This window comes from Scyliorhinus canicula, chromosome 14, assembly GCF_902713615.1.
Source record: "Scyliorhinus canicula chromosome 14, sScyCan1.1, whole genome shotgun sequence".
NCBI classification, from domain to species: domain Eukaryota; kingdom Metazoa; phylum Chordata; class Chondrichthyes; order Carcharhiniformes; family Scyliorhinidae; genus Scyliorhinus; species Scyliorhinus canicula.
Window position 1 is genome coordinate 103,311,194 of NC_052159.1, and position 21,101 is coordinate 103,332,294.

General features: G+C 41.5%; 1 protein-coding gene across 2 annotated transcripts in view; it reads left to right on the forward strand.

Annotated features, from left to right (window-relative positions):
* The window catches only part of LOC119977295 (protein diaphanous homolog 3-like), a 729,004-nt gene that overhangs the window by 667,734 nt on the left and 40,169 nt on the right, over positions 1-21,101 (forward strand). The window contains exon 28 of one of the 2 annotated variants that reach the window (XM_038818051.1): positions 12,526-12,589. The exons of the other annotated variant lie outside the window; for it this stretch is intronic. Coding sequence (XP_038673979.1) covers positions 12,526-12,554 — 29 coding nt within the window. The 3' untranslated portion in view covers positions 12,555-12,589. Of the gene's footprint in view, positions 1-12,525; positions 12,590-21,101 lie in introns of those variants that run through there. 2 annotated transcript variants of the gene reach the window in all.

Sequence of the window (21,101 nt, forward strand, 5' to 3'; positions counted from 1 at the left end):
CGAAGTGTAACGCCGGTAGCGTTGTCCGCACATCTCGATGGAAGAGCATTTGAGCTGGTGACAGCCCAGAGCTCAAACCCGACAAACGGTATGACAATAGGGCCAGGTGTATGTTGGACTTTGAGTCAGCGGCCTTGCTGATCAGTTGCTTAATAATGTGGACACCTTTCTCCACCCTGCTATTCGATTGAGGAAAGTATGGACTCTACGTCACTTGCTTGAAATTGTACTGTTTTGCGAATTCCAACCACTCCCAGCTGGCAAAGCAATGACCATTGTCGGACATGGCCGTCTGTGGGATGCCATACCTCGAGAAGGTTTCTTTGCAGGCTTTGATAACCGATGCTGATGTGAGAACTGGGAGTTTCGGTACTTCCGGAAAGTTGCAGTAATAATCGATGAGAAGAACATAGTGTCGACCCATGGAATGAAACAAGTCAATACCAACTTTGTCCCACGTTAGCGTAGCCATCTCATGCTGCTTTAGTGGCTCCTTGCATTGTGCCGGTCGATGTTTTTGACACGTGTCATATGTGAGCACCATGTTTGTTATGTCCTCGTTTATCCCAGGCCAATACACGGATTGCCGTGCTCTCCTTTTGCACTTTTCGGCACCAAGGTGCCCCTCATGAATCCTGCGGAGCTTGTCCGCCCTGGAGCGCCAGTGGAATGACGATTCTGTTACTCCACAGTATGATGCCATCCACCACAGACAGTTCAGTTTGGACGTTTTGGAACTGTGGGCACAACCCTCAAGGCCAGCCATGCTGAAGGTTGTGCATGACTTGAAGCAGGGTCGCATCTTCGTGTGTCGCCTGACGCATTTGCTGCAGCCTCTCGTCTGTTGCCAGGAGTGTCTCCCTGCACCACTATGTATGAGCTTCCACATCATTAATGGAAGCCGGAGGCGGATTGTCAGCGTCAATGGCTCGGCTTAAGGTGTCAGCTATTATTAGGTCCTTCCCAGGAGTGTAGACCAGCGTGAAGTCGTACCTCCGCAACTTCATCGTCATGCGTTGTAGGCGCGGTGTCATGTCATTGAGATCTTTGTAGATGATGTTGACTATTGGCCTATGATCAGTCTCCACGAGAAATGTGGGAAGACCATACACATAGTGGTGGAATTCTGTCACACCCGTGATCAATCCCAGGCACTCCTTCTCTATCTGTGCATACCTGCACTTGGTGCCGAACATCGTTCGAGAAGCGTAAGCCACCGGGATCCCTGTCCGACTGGTCATTCTGTTAAAGTAGCACCGCACCAATTCCATGTTGACTGGCATCGGTGGAGATCTTTGTGGGTTTTGCTGGGTCAAAGAATGCCAGCATTGGAGCTGCCATCAATTGGTGCTTCAGATCCTCCCATTCACCTTGGTGACATGGGGTCCAGTCAAACACCATGTCCTTCCTTATCACTTGCCGTAACGCCGTCGTCCGTGCTGCTAGGTTCGATATGAACTTGCTTAGGAAGTTGATGAATCTCAGGAACCTGAGTGATGGAACCACCAATTCAGCGAAAACGTGTAGTTGGATCTGAACAGAGGCTTTAATACACTTACAACAGAGCCAGCCTATTCGTCGTTGAACTTCAGATGAACTGGCAGGCTGGCTCGAAGGCACTGATCTTTATACATCGGTCCCAGGTGGAGGAGTCCTGGGCGGAGAAAAGGGAGGAGCCCAGTACAAACTCTCGCGTACTCCCAGAGCGACTCTCCCTGGTGGTCGGATAGTGCAACTGCACTTACAATGGTGGATAGTGAACATATATACACGGAGTTATATTGGCAACTATATACAGCATTGATCTTACAACGGGTAGATAACGAACATATATACATGGAGTGATATTGGCAACTATATATAATGTGAATCACATTCACCACACTGAGCACCGCTTTCTTGTCACGTGGACGCTGCATGCTCTGAATTGCTGTGATCTTCTCAGCGTTCGGCTTCACTCTGTGCTCTGATATCGTGTCACCCAGGAAGGTCAGAGGCGAACGTGCAAAGATGCACTTGGCTTGGTTGAGCTTCAGCCCAAATTGGTGGCTATTTTGGAAGGTTTGTTTCAACCTAGCAATGTGGTCTTCCTGTGTCGTTGACTATATTATGCTGTCATCAACATATACGTGGACGCCTACATACCCATGTAAGGATCACTATAGACCCCTTCTGTAGGTGCCAATAGATCTGTTTCCCCCATCATGATGGCTGAGGCCTCAGTGTCCGCTTCCATCTGTAATACCCTTCTATTTACCAATAACCCCACTGTGATCAGGGTCACTTTGCCTGCTTTTACATTATTGACACAACTTTCTGCTCCGCCTCAGGCCCATCTTACATACTGGTGCTGTACTGTTCAATTTACTGGCGCTAAGCAGGGTCTGCTTATGCTTGCACTCATGTCTCAAATGTCCTTTTTTTCCCCGCATCTGAAGCATTCTGATTCACTAAATCTGCATACTCCTGGGGAGGTGCCGTCCCCACATCTGTAAAACTTTCCATACTCTAGGTATATCCTGTGGGCTGTGAGTTTAGTCTTCTATATCTTCCAATTCCTATATTTATTTCCTTGCTTGGACCAGCGCTTTCACTCCTGGTGCCACTACATGCTTGCGGTTTCCAGCCCTAACTGTTGGACAGCGCAGCTCAGAACACTTTGTAGCTTCTGGGCACCCTTCTCCATGCTGTCCATGTCTCCAGCCCCTTTGTAAAATCTACTTCAATTCTGCCAAAAGCTTCTTTTGTATGGCTTCATCATTAACAGCACATACTAAGTGATACTCATAGCATTTCATTTAATGTAGTCCCCAAATTGTTCTGCAGACTTCTCGAGCCTTGCCAGAACGGCTGCAATGGTTTCTACTGGGGCTCTCCTGGTTGAATTAAACTTGTAATGCTGTAAATTTATTAGGGGCTTGGGGTAGTAGTGCCCCCAATCGAATCTGACTGAATGCCTGTGCCTCACATGCTGTTTAAAAATGACTCTCTACTTCTCCTCCCCCTCTATTTTATTCATACGGATAAAGATTTTGAAGTGTTCCACACACTGTACCCAATCTTCTGTAGCAGGATTTAATGGCTTTAGTTTTCCGAAAAGAGGCATTTCGACTGTTCTCATCCTGACAGGCCAGACTTGTCTTGCAACTCTTTGCAATCGGACCTGTTTTCTTTCAATCTAAGTCACTGGCCTTTACCTCATCACTAATGTAATAACTTCAAGAATTGGCTCCACCAATTAATTTCTAAAACACAATGTATTATAACTATAAACAATTATTTACAGAGTGCTTAAAACGGTCTTTACATACTCAGTTTTCGGGTCCAACTGCGGGGATAAGTCCCAAAACGTCCTAATGAAATACCAACTCCTTCTTTGATTGGTCTAATGGGACACATCTCAAAGAAACTTTTCCAACAATTTCACTATCACTGACGCCATGCTCACTGGCCTATAATTGCCCAGATTATCCTAGCAACCCTTCTTAAATAACGGTACAACATTGGCTATCCTCTAGTCCTCTGGGATCTCACCTGTGGCTAATGAGAACACAAAGATTTCTGTCAGAGGCCCAGCTATTTCATCTCTTGTCTCACACTGTAATCTGGGATAGATGCAATCTGGCCCAGGGGATTTGTCTGCCTTAATGCTTTTTAGCACGCCTAACATTTTCTCCCTCGTAATAACGACCTGTTCTAAAGTGCTTATACATCCCTCTGAGACACCAGCAATCAACGTGTCCCTCTCCTTTGTGAATACCGATGCAAAATACTTATTTATGGACCTCACCTGTTTCCTCTGGTTCTACACATAATTTCCCTCCTTTGTCCTTGAGTGGACCGTACTCTTTGTTTAGCTACCCTCTTGTTCCTAATATATGTATAAAATGCCTTGGGATTCTCCTTAATCCTGTCTGCTAAGGACATTTTGTGACCCCTTTTTGCCCTCCTAACACTTGAACTCTTTTCCACTGTCCTTGTATTCCTCAAGTGCTTTATCTGTTTTTAGTTGCCTGTACCTCACATATGCATGTTTTTACTTTTTGACAAGATTCTCAATTTCCCTGGTCATCCATGGTGTCCGAATCCTGCCTTTCTTGTCCTTCCTTTTCACAGGCACATGCCTGTCCTGCACTCCCATCAACTGCTCCTTAAAAGACTCCCACATGCCAAATGTGGATTTACCCTCAAACAGCCTCTCCCAAATAACAGCCTCCAAATCCTTCCTGCTGTGGTTGTAGTTAACCTTCCCCCAATTTAGCACCTTAACCCTCGGACAACATTCGTCCTTTTCCATGATTATCCGAAAGCTTACGGAATTGTGGTCACTGTTCGCCACATGTTCTCCCACCACAACTATGATGACCTGGCCGGTCCTGGTACTAGGTCCAATATAGCCCCTCTCTAGTCGGACTATCCACATATTGTTCTAAAAAACCTTCTTGGACACACTTAACAAATTCCTCACCATCCAGACCCCTAGCCCTAAGGGATTTCCAGTCAATTTGAGGAACATTAAAGTCTCCCACTAAAACAACCCTGTTATTTCTACATCTATCCAGAATCTGCTTACATCTGTTCTTCAACTTCCCGTGGGCTGTTGTGAGATCTGTAGTACACTCCCATCATAGTGACTGTCGCCTTCCTGCTTCTGAGCTCTACCTACAGTGCCTCGTTACTTGATTCTTCCATGTTGTCCTCCCTCTGTACAGTTTTACACTTCCAGACACAGAAACATTAAAATAAACACACTTAAAAAAATACCTTATTTCTAATGTTTACCAATACAAAATTAATTCCCTTAAAACTACATTTGTTTTCCGAAAAACAGGAAGGTCCTGAGAAAAGAGAGTTGGAATTTGAAGTATTCCATGTATTCTGAAGGGATCTGCCCCTCCAGAAAGTGAGGAATGGGTACAAAGATGTACTTTGTGAGACCATTCTTTAATTGGAAACAAATGGCTGGAGATGATTTATAAAATGCAACAGTTAATAAAATCAAAAGTGAGGATCGGGCAGAAACTGTTATCAGTGTGAGAGTAGAGGCAGGGATATTGAGACAGATATGTCTGAAGAAAGACAACATTTCAAAAGCTTTGATCCTGAAAATGGAATAATCAGAGCAAACCTAATTACGCCCCCCCCCCCCCCCCAAAGAAAGGTGAGAAAAATATGTATACAGGGAACTTAGAATGAGCATAATTCAGATCATTGAAACAGCAGAGGTAGCACTATCTTTTAACTATCATGGAATTACTTCAAACGCTGACGTAACATCTCTTTTCCAATAGCATCTCCACCTTGCTAATCCCTGAACGCCAGCATTGGCTCAGAAAAAAACCCATTCGCTCATTCAATCTCCTTACCATTTGTTTCTCATGATTTCTAATCTTTAACGGGTTGTGACTTTGCTTCCTATCCATTTCCCACTTTTCCTTGTACTTGACTTGCTGTGTGCTCCCAGGTTTACCTTCTGTAATCAGTATCATAGAAGATGCTATCTAATTTAAAAAATAACCAATTGTTTCTTCTAGAAATCTCATTGTTCCCAACTCGCATAGGTCATTCTTACGTTCTACGCAAGCTGCACAATATTTTGAGACATACGTAGTAATATTAGTATTATTAAACTACCAGAGTAGTATTAATATTATTAAGCTACCAGAGCACAAACAACTCATATTTGTGCATACTTCATATTTGTGGGTTGCTCCTCTTTCAATATGATGGGCCTGATGATTTGGAAACAATTGTTCTGTGCTGTTACCTCATTAATGGTTAAGTCTCAATTCAAAACACCAAATTTTATTAGTATCTGCAGCTTGAAATACTTTCAGATTAATAGGTATACTCTTATGGATGAGCTCAGAAGCTCCATGTTGCATATCTCTGCAGCCTTCAAACAGAAATGATTTGTTACCCCAGCCATACACTGCCATAGGAAAGAAAGAGGTTTCCTATAAACAATAAAATAGGTACACATGTTATCCAGCCATTGAAGCAAAATGTTCCAGTTCTATGAGCAGGACTGATGATGGTATATAGAGAAGATCACACGTAATGAAATCAGCAGGGTTTTTAAAATGAATTAACTATGATGTCAGATGAAATGAGGCAACACTACAGGATTGTTATTTGTAATATTTTTAGCGGAATATCTGAGTTTGCGGATGGAAAGATCACTTTGCAGAGAGTAATAATTCAAATCTCATTAGTAGCAACACCATGGGATTAGATGTGAATATATTAAATTGATTTATTATGAATTTCTTAATTATTTTCATTGTCCTACTTTATAGTAACAATTTTTATGTGTTCTTAAGACCACACAATATTTAAGGAAAAGGAATAATACAGGAAGAGTAGGTTGAAATAAGACACAAGTTTCAAGATATTCTAAACTATGAATTTAAATGAGTCCTCTCTGTTTACATTGCTCACCAGGGACCTGTTCCTTTTCTTCTCTGTAACATGAAAAGGATAATTAGATTGTATATTGAAATCTCAAGATTTATTTTCACAAGACACAATGTTGCAACAGAATTTGATGGTAACAGTGTGGAAATCATCCTGGGTGCCTCTCCCCAGCTGTTCCAATTCATACATGCACTTTCAAGGGGCATTTCTCTGAGTTTAAGCACAGTTTAGTGCAATCAGATGGAAGATGTTACAGTTAAAATCATGGAATATTCTTTCAGAACTATTTGTGAGCAGTAAATAATTTGCAGATTGAAATATAATATATTTTTTAAATACTTTAATTGTGTTTGCATTGACATATTATTGTACCGCCACCTTCTCGAGGTTAATTAGGGGTGGGCAACAAATGCTGCCCTAGCCAGCAACACCCACATCCTGTGAAAAAATAAAAAATGGCTTCTCACATGTTTTACTGAGCCAACTTTGTCACCAGCTGATTGCGTCAAACTGTAAATATGTGGGCTAATTCTCTGGTGTCTTCAATGAAGCCAACACTTCTCCAAATGTATGAACTGTGGAAACAATGGGCATGTCTATATTGCGTACAATCTCATCTGTTCCGATATCCTGTCCTACAAACCACATTGTATCATTAGATCTCTGAATGTAGGTCCCTTACGCTGACGACAGCCTGCATAATTGTCTCACTGTACATTAGAGTTGAAAAAAAAGAGACCAGCATAAACTCAGAGTGATTGAAGCTGACAATTTTCAGGGATATTTTTCCCAAAGGGTTAACTCTTCCACAAGCGTTCAGGCAGATTTTTATCAGAATTCTTTTCAGCACCACAATGGTCTCCCCAAAAATACCTACAAAACTTTAATGCTTTCCCCTCATAAAATTATGGGCTTTAATTGTTGGGGAAGCAGAATATGATAGGATTATATCAGAACAAATACGGCCTTTGAGAAAATAATGCAAGGCAGATGCTCCCCATTTCTTCCTCTCATTTTTTACATGATAAGATGTAATCTTCTAAGATAATTCTACGATTCTATTTTGTTATTTCTATTTTAATCAAAGTGGGCCATAAATAAATTGGATTGCTTATTAACAGTACAGAAATGTCAAAAGTTTAAAGCACGGAAAGATGTTATTCTACTCACCAAGTCTGTTTTGCCCTTTGAGCTAATCCAAACTAGTTTCATTCCCTGCCCCCTCTTTCTGGGCATATATCTTCCTCTGCTTCAAGTCTTTAGTTTCCCCATAAGATAGAAGAATCTCTGTTGCAACCATACTCTGTGGGAAAACATTCCATCTCTTGCGCCTCTCTACATTAAAATAACTCTTAACCACTCTCTTAACAGCAATTTGGAGTTGATAACCCTCCGCCCCCTTTATGAGTGCTACAGAGAAGCACTTTGACCTATTGAACTCTGCTGTATTTGGCAGTGCTTCCATTCAGAACCTCAATAATCCTGGATAATTATCTTCCTTTCAAGAAGAAGTAGAATTATGTTTACTTGTCATAAATAAATTTAATTGCAAGTCCCATATATTTGATTTCATTTCCCAATATGTTACAGCCTATTTCTGATCATTCAAAGTTATTTATGAATAAAATAGATTGGTTTATCCCCAAAATTTGAATTAAGCAATGTAAAATTACAGAAAAATCTAAACGTGTTCATGACCCAGTGAGGAGGGGTTAAATGATCCACTCTTTGTCCTTTCTTTGTTTCACTGCTACAGATTTAAGATATACTTAACTATTTGCATCCTGTGATCATAAAATAAGGATGTTTTCTTGAGTTTAACAAAGAAAGAGGATATCTTTATTATACCTAAGCCAATCGAAGTAAAAAAGACGCATTGACATTTGTATGCACGTGCACACACTCGAAGTCGACACACACACACTCGCAAATACAGATTAATGAGTGGGCAACGATATGTTGGTCAAATTGGAGTCCATAAAAGTTCAAAAGAATTCACAGTCTATTTTGTGGTGACTCTGCTGGCTTCAGATGAATTTGGTGGTCTTCTGCTTTCAGCAGCGAGGCAGTTAAAACTGCAGGATAATCCATCTGTTCTTCTGGAGTCACAGCTGAGTAGTTGAGTTATTTATTTCAAACCTTTGTCTGTTGCACATAGAGAGAGTCAAACAATAGTAGACAGGGTCCAAAAACCTGAAATTGAGTAGCGAGAGTCACTTGGCTTCTCAAATTCTTGTCCCTCCGTTCTGCTGAGAAAACATGTGCTTAAAACATACAAAGATTGCTTTGTCATGTACTCATCCTCTCCAAATGATCAGTAATATTACATGATCGTGCTGAGTATCTGAAAGTCATGCTAATGGAATAGGGATATGGTTCATTCACATTCCATGGGTCATTGTATTGATTGGCTTTTGTTGACATGCGGTTTCCACCTCAAATGAGGTGGAATGTACAGTCATACCAATTAGGTAGCCATCTTGACTGCGTGTTCATGTAACTTTAGTCTGTATTTTTAAAGTCTGTTTTTTAAAAATTCAATTCATGTTTCCAGCCGGTGGATTAAAAATCATTATTTGGCATCAAGCATATCTTCATGGGTAGTTCAGAAAGTAAATCTGAATTATCAAATCATTTGAATTAAGAGGCTTTGAATTATGAGGAGTAGACAGTATAAAGAAGTTAATTTTATTTCTTACATCCAAGGACTTGTGGGCATGGACCCTATTTACTATTTCTCAGTAAATACGAAAGAAATTGACTTTACTATTTTGCAGCTTCCAGTCAGATTAATCAAATTCATTTAGTATGTATTGCATTTCATAGCATGAATGTTGTCCATTCAATCAAGGAAGAGAACTCTTTCCAGTCGCATATTATGGAATTGTTATTTTAATTTATCATTTGAGACCTCATTTTTTGTCATTTGAACTTGTGTACAGGATATCTCGTTATTTGTAAAGTTTGAAATAATCTGAGCTGGACATTTGTCACAATGAAGGCTGTTATTTTAATAATTTACATAATTTTGACACACAGCCAGATTTTCGCCGAGGAATGGAAAGGTTGAGTTGAGAACCTTCCCAACCCAGCGAACCCATGTCCTTTAAGAGGGGTGGGGCCCCAACCACCATTTCCATCTCAGGGATGCAGTGGAGTTGGGCCTGCTGCCTTCACAGGGAGCTGAGTGCCAAGGCAGACCTGCCACGGTCCTCGGCACTTTGGCCCGGTTGCATCAAAGGCGATTAAGGCCTCTAGCCCTCATCCCCCACCCATTTCCATGTGTCCATTTCCCCACTCATATCGTCCATACTCAGTCTTGTGATATGTATTATGTATAGAACCAATACGCAATATCGAAATAGTGGGATGTCTTTGAAATGTTTATTTTTTAAAAATAGTTCAAACATCCCTTGAAAAAAACTGCTGCCCTTAAAACCTTAGAAAAGTGTCAACCAAACAGAACTACTCATGGTGTCAATAACAGAAGCTTTACCTCACTTCACACCTCTTAATCTTGCCCAAATAAGCACACAGGGTAAGATTGTCCCAAAAATCGGCAAAGGCAAATGTCAGGCGGGAAATGGCAGCTTCCTCTGATCTAATATAATGAGCCTCTTCCTTTGATCTAATATACTCCTCGGCCTGCCACCATTCAACTTCCTTTGTCGGTCACAGCAAAGGTTTAAGTTTCTTTTTCACAAGGATATATCTTTTCCAAATCAGAATGGATTTAATTATTTAAGCAGTGAGCAATAAGGAATCAATTGAACAAGGTTTTCTTGAGCTAAAGAAAGAGTCAATTCATGAACCACTAAACCCAAGACAAAAAATAATAATAAAAGAGTAAAATCACATGCAAGTATCAGAAATAAGGGAAGTTAACACCCAATAAATAAATAAAAATTTAAAATAATATATGTTAAGAGTTCTATGATTGTCTTTAAGCTGTAGATCTTTAACCATTTTGGTCAATTTGGTTTAACTGGTTTCGTGGATGCAGTCAGATCCAACAGATATGTCAATTTTTGCAAGATCTCAATGAGCTGGTATTTCCGGGAGATGTGGGTGGATCTGTCTGTGGCAGCATTGTTTCAATATTCAGAACTTTACATTCTAATGTGTCTTCCTCAGACAATTAAGTATTTCAGTGGGTCTCTTAAGTTATAGGAAATGTCACTCTCTGCACCCCTGAGGGTGTTTTCACCTTCACGTTTGAAGGTGACCTTGATTTTTAAGTAGTTTGTTCTGTCTCACTGCAAATTGCAACATTTCTGGTCAGCTGAAAATTATACTTTCAAAAATGAGGGGCATAGCATTGTTACACTTCTGCATTACACTTCTGCATCACATGAAATGAGATTCTCTCTCATTCCATTACAACATTTAAAAAAATAGTTATGGACAGGGGGTGTGGTTAAATTTAAACAATCCTGATTTTCATTTCACCACCCATCCGTAAGCACAAAAGTATTTTGATTTTCCCTTTATCAGTGGAGGTGTATTTCCCAACTCCTCAGTTTTGGTATGATCCAATTTCTACTTATAACCCCTCAGCAAATTTGAGAGGATTAGTTTATTTGCACACACTCAAATGCAGGAGGTTGGCAACGTGGCCTCCTTTTCACCCATGCAATTGTTATGGACAGGAGGGGGTTTTCTTTAAAACAACCCTAATTTCTCCCCTGACCACCCATCCATAAACAGAAAGGTGTTTTTGATTTCCCCTTTTAAAGTGGTGGCGTATTTTCAACCCCTCCGTTTTGGGGTGATCCAATCCCCTATTAATAACCCCACAGTAAACTCAAGACAGGATAAAATCAGAGGGATATTTTATTTGACACACACTCAAAAACCAGGAGGGGATGTTGCTACATGGGCCCCAGTACGTTCATACATGAAAGAGGACAAAGGAAAGAAAGGTTCAGGGCAAAGACTGATGTGTAATGTACTCTGGGATAACACAGGCTGCAACTGGATGCAGCTTTAACCAAAAGATACACCAGACCTTGAAGTTAGTTCAATCTGATTTATTGAACCAGTAGCACAGTTAGCACAGTTCTCTATGAGTTCGACTCTCTGCTAACCTAAGTGTGGTTACTCTGTCTGACTGAACCAGACTAGCTCTCAGCCACATGCTGGAGGTGTGATACTGTACATACACCCTGACTCACACTGTAGATGTTCATCAGTGGAAAGAGGCGGTGTATGAGTGCCTCGTGTCTTTTATAGTGAGATACCATCCCTGAATGTTCTGTCTGCTCATTGGTCATGTCCTATTCTCTGTATTCATTAACTGCCTGTCTGTATGTCATTATCTGCGTATCTGCAGATCATGACAAAATCCACAGGCAAAGTAAGAATTATTGTTTCACTTGAGCCATTGCCCCATATCCCGAAAAGGACAGGGAAGACCATCACCTCAGCCCCCAAAGGTCTTCTTGAACATTCTAATTTTAAATGTTTTACTTACCTCTCTAAGGGCATCCTCTTGATAACCAATCTGCCTCAGAAGCACCCAGCTCTCCTGCTGAGACTTCAGAGGCTTCAGAGCTGCCAGCCCTCTGAATGGGCCGACAGCATCTATATCCTGCCTATTGTCCCTAATTGGTTGGTGAGCCCAAACGCAGCCAATTAGGAGAATATCCAGTAAATCTGCTGATCCAGTCCCGTTGGCAGCTGGTGTGGATTTGGGAACCCCAGTTGACACTGACATTAGGGTCACAAAGCCTGCCGTAAAATCCTGCCCATTGTGTCTAATATATACAAAACTTCCCTGTTTGGAAATGTGGAAATATACATGAAAAATCTAAAAGAGGCTACGTACAATATGGAGAGATTGAAATCCTGCCTTTTGCATGCTCTCATCAATAAGTCATCTGCAGTCATATTTACTGAGAATATTTGTTCACAAGGTCAGCATTATGGTTCTGCAGTTCATTTTTGCATTGGAATTTTTCAATTAAGTAAGAAATATTAAGTGCCACTGGGCTACCAAATTAACATAAAGCTGCTAAATATGATTCCTGTTTAATTGGTATGAAAATTAAATTTGTACCAAAAGATTGTTGTCATTTATGATATTTCATTTGTTCATATTCCCACCAGAATCCATTCGTCTGAAAGAAGAAAGATAAGGTTAACCAAAATGATTATTCTGGATGGGAAGCGGTAATTAGAATGAAAGTAATTAAATCTAGAATTGATTTTCTTTCCCCTGCATTAAGTAAATTCAACTTGTAATGTTGTGATGTTAGTTACTGCACAAAAAGAAAAGGTCAAATCCCTTTCAGTTGGCTCTTTAAACTTCTCTTTATATCTGGTGTAATCTCCATATAAAAGTGGAGCACATATATTTATTTAAAAAGGATCACTGGTGCATATCTTTTCAGGTTGATACATTTAAATTCTCAATCTGCTTGAAAAGTAATTGTTTCGTCAACCTGTTACATTTTTTATATGTCACCCTTCACTTGTTGGATAAAGCCAAAAAGAGAAAAGTCTGTCTTCAGATCGATAAAGAGGGTAATGTGGAACACCACAGAAGAACCATAGATTACCACAGTGCAGATAGTTTTGCACTATCAGGTCTACACTGACCCTGTGAAAGAGCAGCCTACCCAGGCCCACTTCCCGACCCTATCCCCGTAACCCCATCTCACATGCACATCTTTGGAAACTAGGGGGAAATTTAGCGTGGCCAATCCACCTAACCTGCACACTTTTGGACGGTGTGAGGAAACCGGAGCACCCGGAGGAAACCCACGCAGACACGTGGAGAAAGTGCAAACTCCACACAGTCACCCAAGGCCGGAATTGAACCCCGGAACCCTGGAGCTGTGAGGAAGCAGTGTTAACCACTCTGCCACCATGTCGTCCCATTGAAGATTATATTAGATCAAAGGAAGAGGCTCATAAAGATGCCGAAACACAATAATTCTGAGGATTGGGAGGACTTTATAATTTAGCAAAGGAGGACTAAGAAGCTGATAAAGGAAGGGAGAATAGAAAATGAATGTAAACTAGTAAGTAACATGGAAACGTCTATAAAAGCATCAAGAGCTATATAAAAAGGCAAAATTAGGAAAGTCAAATATCCATTAAAGGCAAAGATATGAGAATTTTTAATGGAGAATAGGGAAATGGCAGCAAAACTATAATTACTTTGTGTTTGACTTCACAAAGGAAGATACCAAAAACCTCTCAGAGAACCAAGGGACTACTGGGAATGAGGAACAGAAATAAATTAGTATTAGTAAAACAAAGTAGTACTGGAGAAATTAATTGGTGCCACAATACATTTTTCACCTTGAACATATCAACAGGAACTCGGTTTAATATTTTATTTGAAAAACAACACTTTTGTCTGTGGAGTAGTCTCTCAGTGTCAGCATAGATTATGTGCTCAAGTGTGTAGCTGAGCCATAATGGTTGCAAAACCTGGGTTGCTGTATATGAAAATTGACTAGTTTTTGAAAAAGAATTGAGGCATGGGCCTAATTGCCCATTGAGGAAATAAACTTTGATGAATGTTTTGGTGTGGACCAACTGAATTACCATAATTATAAGCATCCAATCTTTGAACAAACCTTGAAAATTTGTTGTGGGCAGCATACATCCTGGTATTTATAGAAAAATGGACTGACCAGAGCTTCCACTACAAACCCTGCCAAAATTAAAAGGACGCAGGGAAAATACATTGATTTCCATGCCAATAGCAGGCACTCACACACTAAAGTCATCTTCGAACCACCGATACTGCAAATTGTAGCAATTAGACAGTATCTAATAATGGAGCCGGCCTACCTGCGCATGCGCGGCTGACGTCACATAGGCGCCGCCGTCACGTCACTCTAGGCGCGTCGCCCGGCGGCCGAGAGTTACGGAGCGCCGCTCCTAGCCGCGCCGGGAGGGGAGAATAGGGGGCGACGAGCGGCCTCCGAGGCCATCGTGAAACTCGGCCTAGTTCACGACGGCCCTCCTGATTTTTCGCGGGAGCGGAGAATCGCACCCTATATCTTTTTAATAGTTTGAGTCTACTCTAATATGAACAAATATTCAGATATTGTGCGATAGTTCAGTTATCCTCCATTAGTCTGCACAAGAAAAACTATTTGTAATAGGGGAAGCATGCTGAGACATATTTTATGTTTTATGAAGAATGCTGTTTTGAATGCAAGTGCATATACATTCATGGGTCTTCACCAGCTCTTCATTCTCTGCTGTGCAAATCTTTGTTCAGGGACTGATTTAAGAGCACACCCGAATGATCCTTTACTAATGGCTTGTTGACATACAGCTTGAACCTTAAAACACAGATAGTTAACCATGTGTTGTCACTGGTGTGAATATTCTCAAGGAATACAAAAAGATTGTGAGTTGGATTCTCCATAGCCCAACGCTGAAATCGGGATCGACGATCGGGCAAAGAATGGATTCCGATGCCGAAATCGGGGCAGGCGGCGGTCTGATGTCGGTCCGCTATGCTCCACCCCCTCCAAACCGGCACGGGACACGAGTTGTTGCAACATCGTTGCTGTAGTGATCTCTGTATGTGCATGTACACAAGGGGTTAATGTGTAATCAGCAGCACCACATGATCACTAGAGGGGTGGACCAACAGGGGTATAAAAAGCAATCACATTGGCTCTCCCTCAGACTCTCTCTCTTGGGTGCACTGTGACCAGGACAATATCAGAATGGTTCAGATGACTAGTGGAGTTACCTATAGTTATTGTTGTTAGATCTTGTTAACCTTATCACTGGTATCAAAGTTAAAGTAAAGAACTCATGCACTTGTTGTTATAGTTACTCAATAAACCTTTGTTGTTGCTGGACGAGTTTGAGTCTTCTTCATCAAGATTCAGAAGACCTCACCATCAACCAAGGATTGAGTAGCACGAGTTAACTACCGCACAGGTAACAAAACATGGTACCAGGCGTTTTGGCTTTCAAAGAACTAGTTAAATAAGTTTAGACAACAAGAGAAGAAAATTCAGGCCCGACATTCGACTGTGGAAGACTGTGCAGCAAAATGAGTCCTTGGCGACTACCTGTTTCGATGGAAATCGTTGAAGTTTCATGGCAGCTGGAAACAACCGGTAATTTAAGTTTTAAATGGAAAATGTTTAAACAGATGTTCCAAATATGTAACGCAGCTAATGAGTTAACCACGGTCTCTGATGCAACAAAAATAGCACTACTACTCCCAGCAGGAGGGCATGAAGCCAGAAAAATCTATAATTGCTTTAACTGCTGAGAAGGTGAAGACAACACCAAATTAGAAATAATACTCAAACAATTTGATGAATACTCTAACGGTCAGTCTGGTGAGACGCTGAAAAAATGTAACTCTTGTCACAAATACCACAGAAACGGGCCCATCACTGATTTTGTTACAAATCTCAAGTCAATAACACAAGGCTGTGATTATGCTGATTTCAGACACGCTATAATACTGGATCAATTAATTTCTGGAATATCTGATAAAAATTTGAGGAAAACTTTCACAAAAAATACATTTAACATTAGAAATCACGATACAAACATGCCTTGCTAATGAACAAAAACAAAATCAATACTTTGAGTCTTTACAAAGGCAGAATCATTATCTAGAAAACAAAATCCGCAAAAATGGCGCGAAAACTTACCATGAGTCGAAGGCAGAATCTCAGTCGATGCAACAGCACTTTTTGACTGGCAGCCACCTTGAGCGAGAGCGTTCCGGCCAGTATGCACATGCGCACTTCTCAAAAAAGAAAAAAAAAAGGCAAAATAGACTTGCACGCATGCGCGATGCGAAAAGAGTGCACAGTAAAGGAAAGTCGGATTGCACATGCGCACTCTATTCCTACGCTTTACGTCACAAGGGTCATGATGTCAGAAGTCCCAGACCATGCCCACTTAAAAAGGAAATGCCCGAAAATTACAAATAAGAATTTTAAAGCTCAAAACACAAATTTCTTTCCTCGAACGACAGAATGAAGCCCGAGCTTCCACCCACAGTTAAAGATTACCTCCGCAGCACCCTGGAACAAGCAGTTTGCACCACCCAAAGAGGAGAACACAATGACAAATCCAGAGCAAAAGATTTGTTTATTGACAATTACTATTCAGAAGATAATTTCTTCAGTGGACATGGAGAGCACAATGACAAATCCGAAACAAAAAAAGATGATTTGTTCATTGAAAACTATTGCTCAGACATGGATGAGTTATTCGGAGTCGATGATCATTGCATCAGCAACACGGTTGAAAAGCTCAACATGACTCTACTAATGGTGGATGAATCAAATACCATGATGCCATGGCAGATCTTCGATGCATTGGATGACAGCAATAGCCAAGAAGAAGGCACCGCCACGCAGAAAGCACAAATCAACTCCACAGAGGGTGTAATACAAGCCTCCACAGCGAGCTCGTTGACAGACTCCAGAATGGACGCAAGTAAAGACTCCGGACGACAACCGTGCAGGAGGAAGACTATGAAGGTCTATCCGTCTTATATGAGCAACCAGCAGCAGACTATGAAAGTCTGCCCAGCTCATGTAACCAACAAGAAGACATTGAATGTCTACCCACTGTATGTAAAAACAGTGACAAAGTGATCACACTCGACACAGAGTGTGCAGGATCACAGCGAGACTGTCAGATCTCAGCTTGTCTGTACAGAAGCATAGAGTAGAAGAGGACTACTCTTGGGTCCAGTGAGACCACGTCAATTGAAATCTTGAAGATTTTGACTCCAGAAGAGGAGCGCAAAGAAACCAAAGGTGATTCAAATGAATCAGAAATAACTCCAGAAGAGGAGCATACAGAGATCACAGATGAGTCAAATGCCTCCAAGAGAGGAACACCAAGGAAGCAAAGAAGAGCAATCAAATCCACCACAAATGACTGATGTCACCAACATCAATACAACATCAGATCATTCTCACAATTCTCAAGAAGAAACACTCAATGTAACAGACACCACAAAGGACACTGACACCAATAACTTTGACAATTACTCAAATTATCCACACTGAACACTCATTAAGCGCAACAAGAAACACAGCAACAACAAAAACTACAAGCACAATAACAAAAACAACATGCACGACAAAAACAACGGCATGAATAACAACAAAAACAACAAAGACAGAAACGACAATGACACGATCTGTACAACACGGTACAACTCTGCACATGAAGGACAATGCAAGATTACACTCCAAAACTATGACAAGAGTACAAACATACCATGGCATGGCAACAAATCTCACAAATTCACATTCGCTCCACAACAAACAAGCAAACCAGCTTTCAAGAAAGATGACATACAGAATCAATACCACAAGCACAGGAAAAAGTCCAGGTCAGAGAACAAAGTGATTCAACCATTCAAACACCTCATTGATGACTTCTTGATTACTTAAACACAGGAACACTGACGAGTTCACAAAGAAATAACAACATCAACATCACCACTTCAACAGAAGAAGAAAGCAACTCAACCAGACAAATTCATAAAGTTTGGACTCACAACTTTTTAAATTAAGATTGGACTCATAAATATTAATTGGCTTTGTATAATCATCAATATCATCACAAATTGTACACAGCATTATTTGTCTACCTGTCTCAAGCAAACTGCATCCATTATGTTTGTTCAATTTTCTTTAGAACATACAGAAAATATGTAACACAAGGAGGATGTAGTGATCTCTGTATGTGCATGTACACAAGGGGTTAATATGTAATCAGCAGCACCACATGATCACTAGAGGGCCGGACCAACAGGGGTATAGAAAGCAACCCCATTGTGTCTCCCTCAGTCTCTCTCAGGTGCACTGTGACCAGGACAATATCAGAATATTTCAGATGGCTAGTGGAGTTACGTATAGTTATTGTAGTTTGATACTAGTGATAAGGTTAACAAGATCAAGTTAAAGTAAAGAACTCATGCACTTGTTGTTATAGTTACTCAATAAACCTTTGTTGTTACTGGACAAATTTGAGTCTTCATCGAGATTCAGAAGACCTCACCATCAACCAAGGATTGAGTAGCGCGAGTTACCTACCACACGGGTAACAAAACAGTTGCTGCGTCATCAGACGGCCCACCCGCGATGCTCTGCCCCCGATGGACCCAGTTCCTGACGGTGCGGGCTACATGTGGTCCCAACGGTCGGGAAACAGTGTGCTGGCTGCAGACAGTTTCCAGCGCCATCACACTTACCCAGGATTCGTGCCGCTGGCCGGTAGAGCTTCTGCTGGGGCTGGGGTCAATGCTGGGCAGTGGACAGGGAGTGGGTTGTGGGGTTGCGGTTGGCAGGTTATGGTTCCAGTGCAGGTCGTCAGCGCTGCTTATGCGCTGCCTAGGACCCGGCGATGCTTCAGCCATTTTGGCACGATACATGGGCGTTTGACATGGCGCCGATGCTAGCTCATCCCCGGAATCAGTGAGAGATTTGTGCCGATTTTCCGGTTGTGAAACCCCCGCGGATTCTCCGTTCGCGCTGGCACTTAGCCTCAGGAATGGAGGATCCAGCCCTGTGTGCATTTGGTGCAATCCCACTATACCATTCATTTACTCTAATATATGGATAGTAGGTTTGTAGAAAATACCACAGGTATCGTTTGATGACCAATTGAATTAGAGATTTCTAAAAAGAACGACGGTAGGATTCTCCGTTGGCTGACACCGAAATCAGGAAACGCAATTGGGCAGAGAATAGGTTCTGACACCAAAACCGCAGTTTGCGCCGATTTGACGCCAAATCGCAATTCTCCGTCACCTCAACAGCGACGTCAATACAGTCCGGAACACACATATAGTAAACACCGTTTGCATGTCATTAGCTGGCCCGACCCAGTATTCTCCGGAGCCCCGATGATGCTCCGTTTCCAATGGGCCGAGTTCCTGACGGCGTGGTTCAGTTGTGCTTTCGAAACTCATGAAACCAGTGTTGTGGCTGCTGAGGGAGAGGGGGTAAGGAAAGTGTCCGACACCGCCATAGTTTGCTGCCGCTGGCCAGGAGGCTTCTCCCAGGATCGGGGGGAGCAGCGGTGGATGGCCAGGAGGAGGGCTGGGTGGTCGGGGTGGATGGCCATGGAACACCATTGCTGCAGCCTGCAAGGCAGCCATACAGCTGCGCATGCTGCTAACAATCCACTGTGAAGTTAGGGCCACGGGTCATATAGGTGTTCCCCCAGGCCACCCTTCTAGGTGCCTTCTGGCCCAGCTGACTCATCAGCTGTATGGGTGCGTTCCAGCACAACCATTGCCATCTTGTTGGCTGGGATGGTGTTTGGGGAGTGAAGTGTGTATATACTGCTGCAGCTTGTCAGCCTCTCAAATGTCAATCACGGACCCGGTGAATCCCACACCATTTTTCATTAGAATCTATTGTGTTCCATGTGGCACCGGTGCTGGCCCCTCCACAGTTGCTGAATCAACCCAGGTTCGATGCCAGTTTTACTGTCGTGGAAGTCCACAAATCCTGCGTTGGCATCAACACTTAGTCTCATAAATGGTGACTCATGCCCCAATTTCTCATGCAAATGATATCTACACTGATATGCTATCCAATATTATACTGGATAAAATTTTGATCTGGTTACAGTTTTACAATTTACCCACTTTTCATGGGTAATTAAATCCGATTCATGAGTGAAGTAAAATAGCTACAAACTCTTCCAAGATGTAGCATTTAGTGTGTGTGATCTTTATGTTTCGTAAAAAACAGTTGTTTTATGTGTCCTGAAAAAGACCTCATGGCCTCCATTCTAATCCCCATGTCCATCGAGATTATATGTGCAAAGGCTTAAGATCAGCTGAGTCCACTTACGGGCCTGAGACCACACTATTTCCAGCCGGTGACATGGTCGGCTAGAACCTGCTGTAAAATAACAAGAAGGCAAATCTAATCGCTATAATTTATGACTAACTGTACAACAAATTCAGGTGAGATATGAATTAAGCTAGCCACATATATTTAGGGCTAGTAATGAGGAGCATTTTATTGATCTATTAGTGACCTGATAATTTTTGGTTGTTTCCAATGAACTTCACAGGTACTGAAAGTGAAGCGTTGTAAGTATGGAATCCTATCCCTCCAAGTGTTCAATTTTTAAGGATGATATTAAAAGTGTTTTACGGTACCGGACCAGACACCCAATTTGTAGTAGGAGACCCAGATGAGAAACCCCAATAATTTTTCAATTTGTAAACTGTGAGGGCATCCCCACGAGTGATTCTGCTGACAAATAGGGATATTTTTTATTAAAATCAAACTTTATCAACACAGTATTCATTCACATCATTAACATCCAAGAAAATAACAGCTTTTCAATTAGCATTTAAAACGTTCTTTTAAAAAAAAGAAAAGTCCTTGAGCTTACTTTCCCATCTACTTCTGAAATTTCAATTAAGCAAAATCCACATCCAGGTCAAATGCCACTCACTAATAAAGTTAACACATAGTGGCTTCCAGATTTAGTCACAAAATCCTTGGAGAGAAGCTTTCAGAAGTCAGTTTGAGAAATTCCACTCCTTTCCTCAGAACACAGAGCAAAACTCTGAAATAAAACTAAAAACAGGCACAGGGCAGAATTGAAACTAAAAACAGACCCAGCCCCTCCCATGAGTGACATCACAGCCTATTTAGCTGTTAACCCATTAATCACAGCTTCAACAGGCA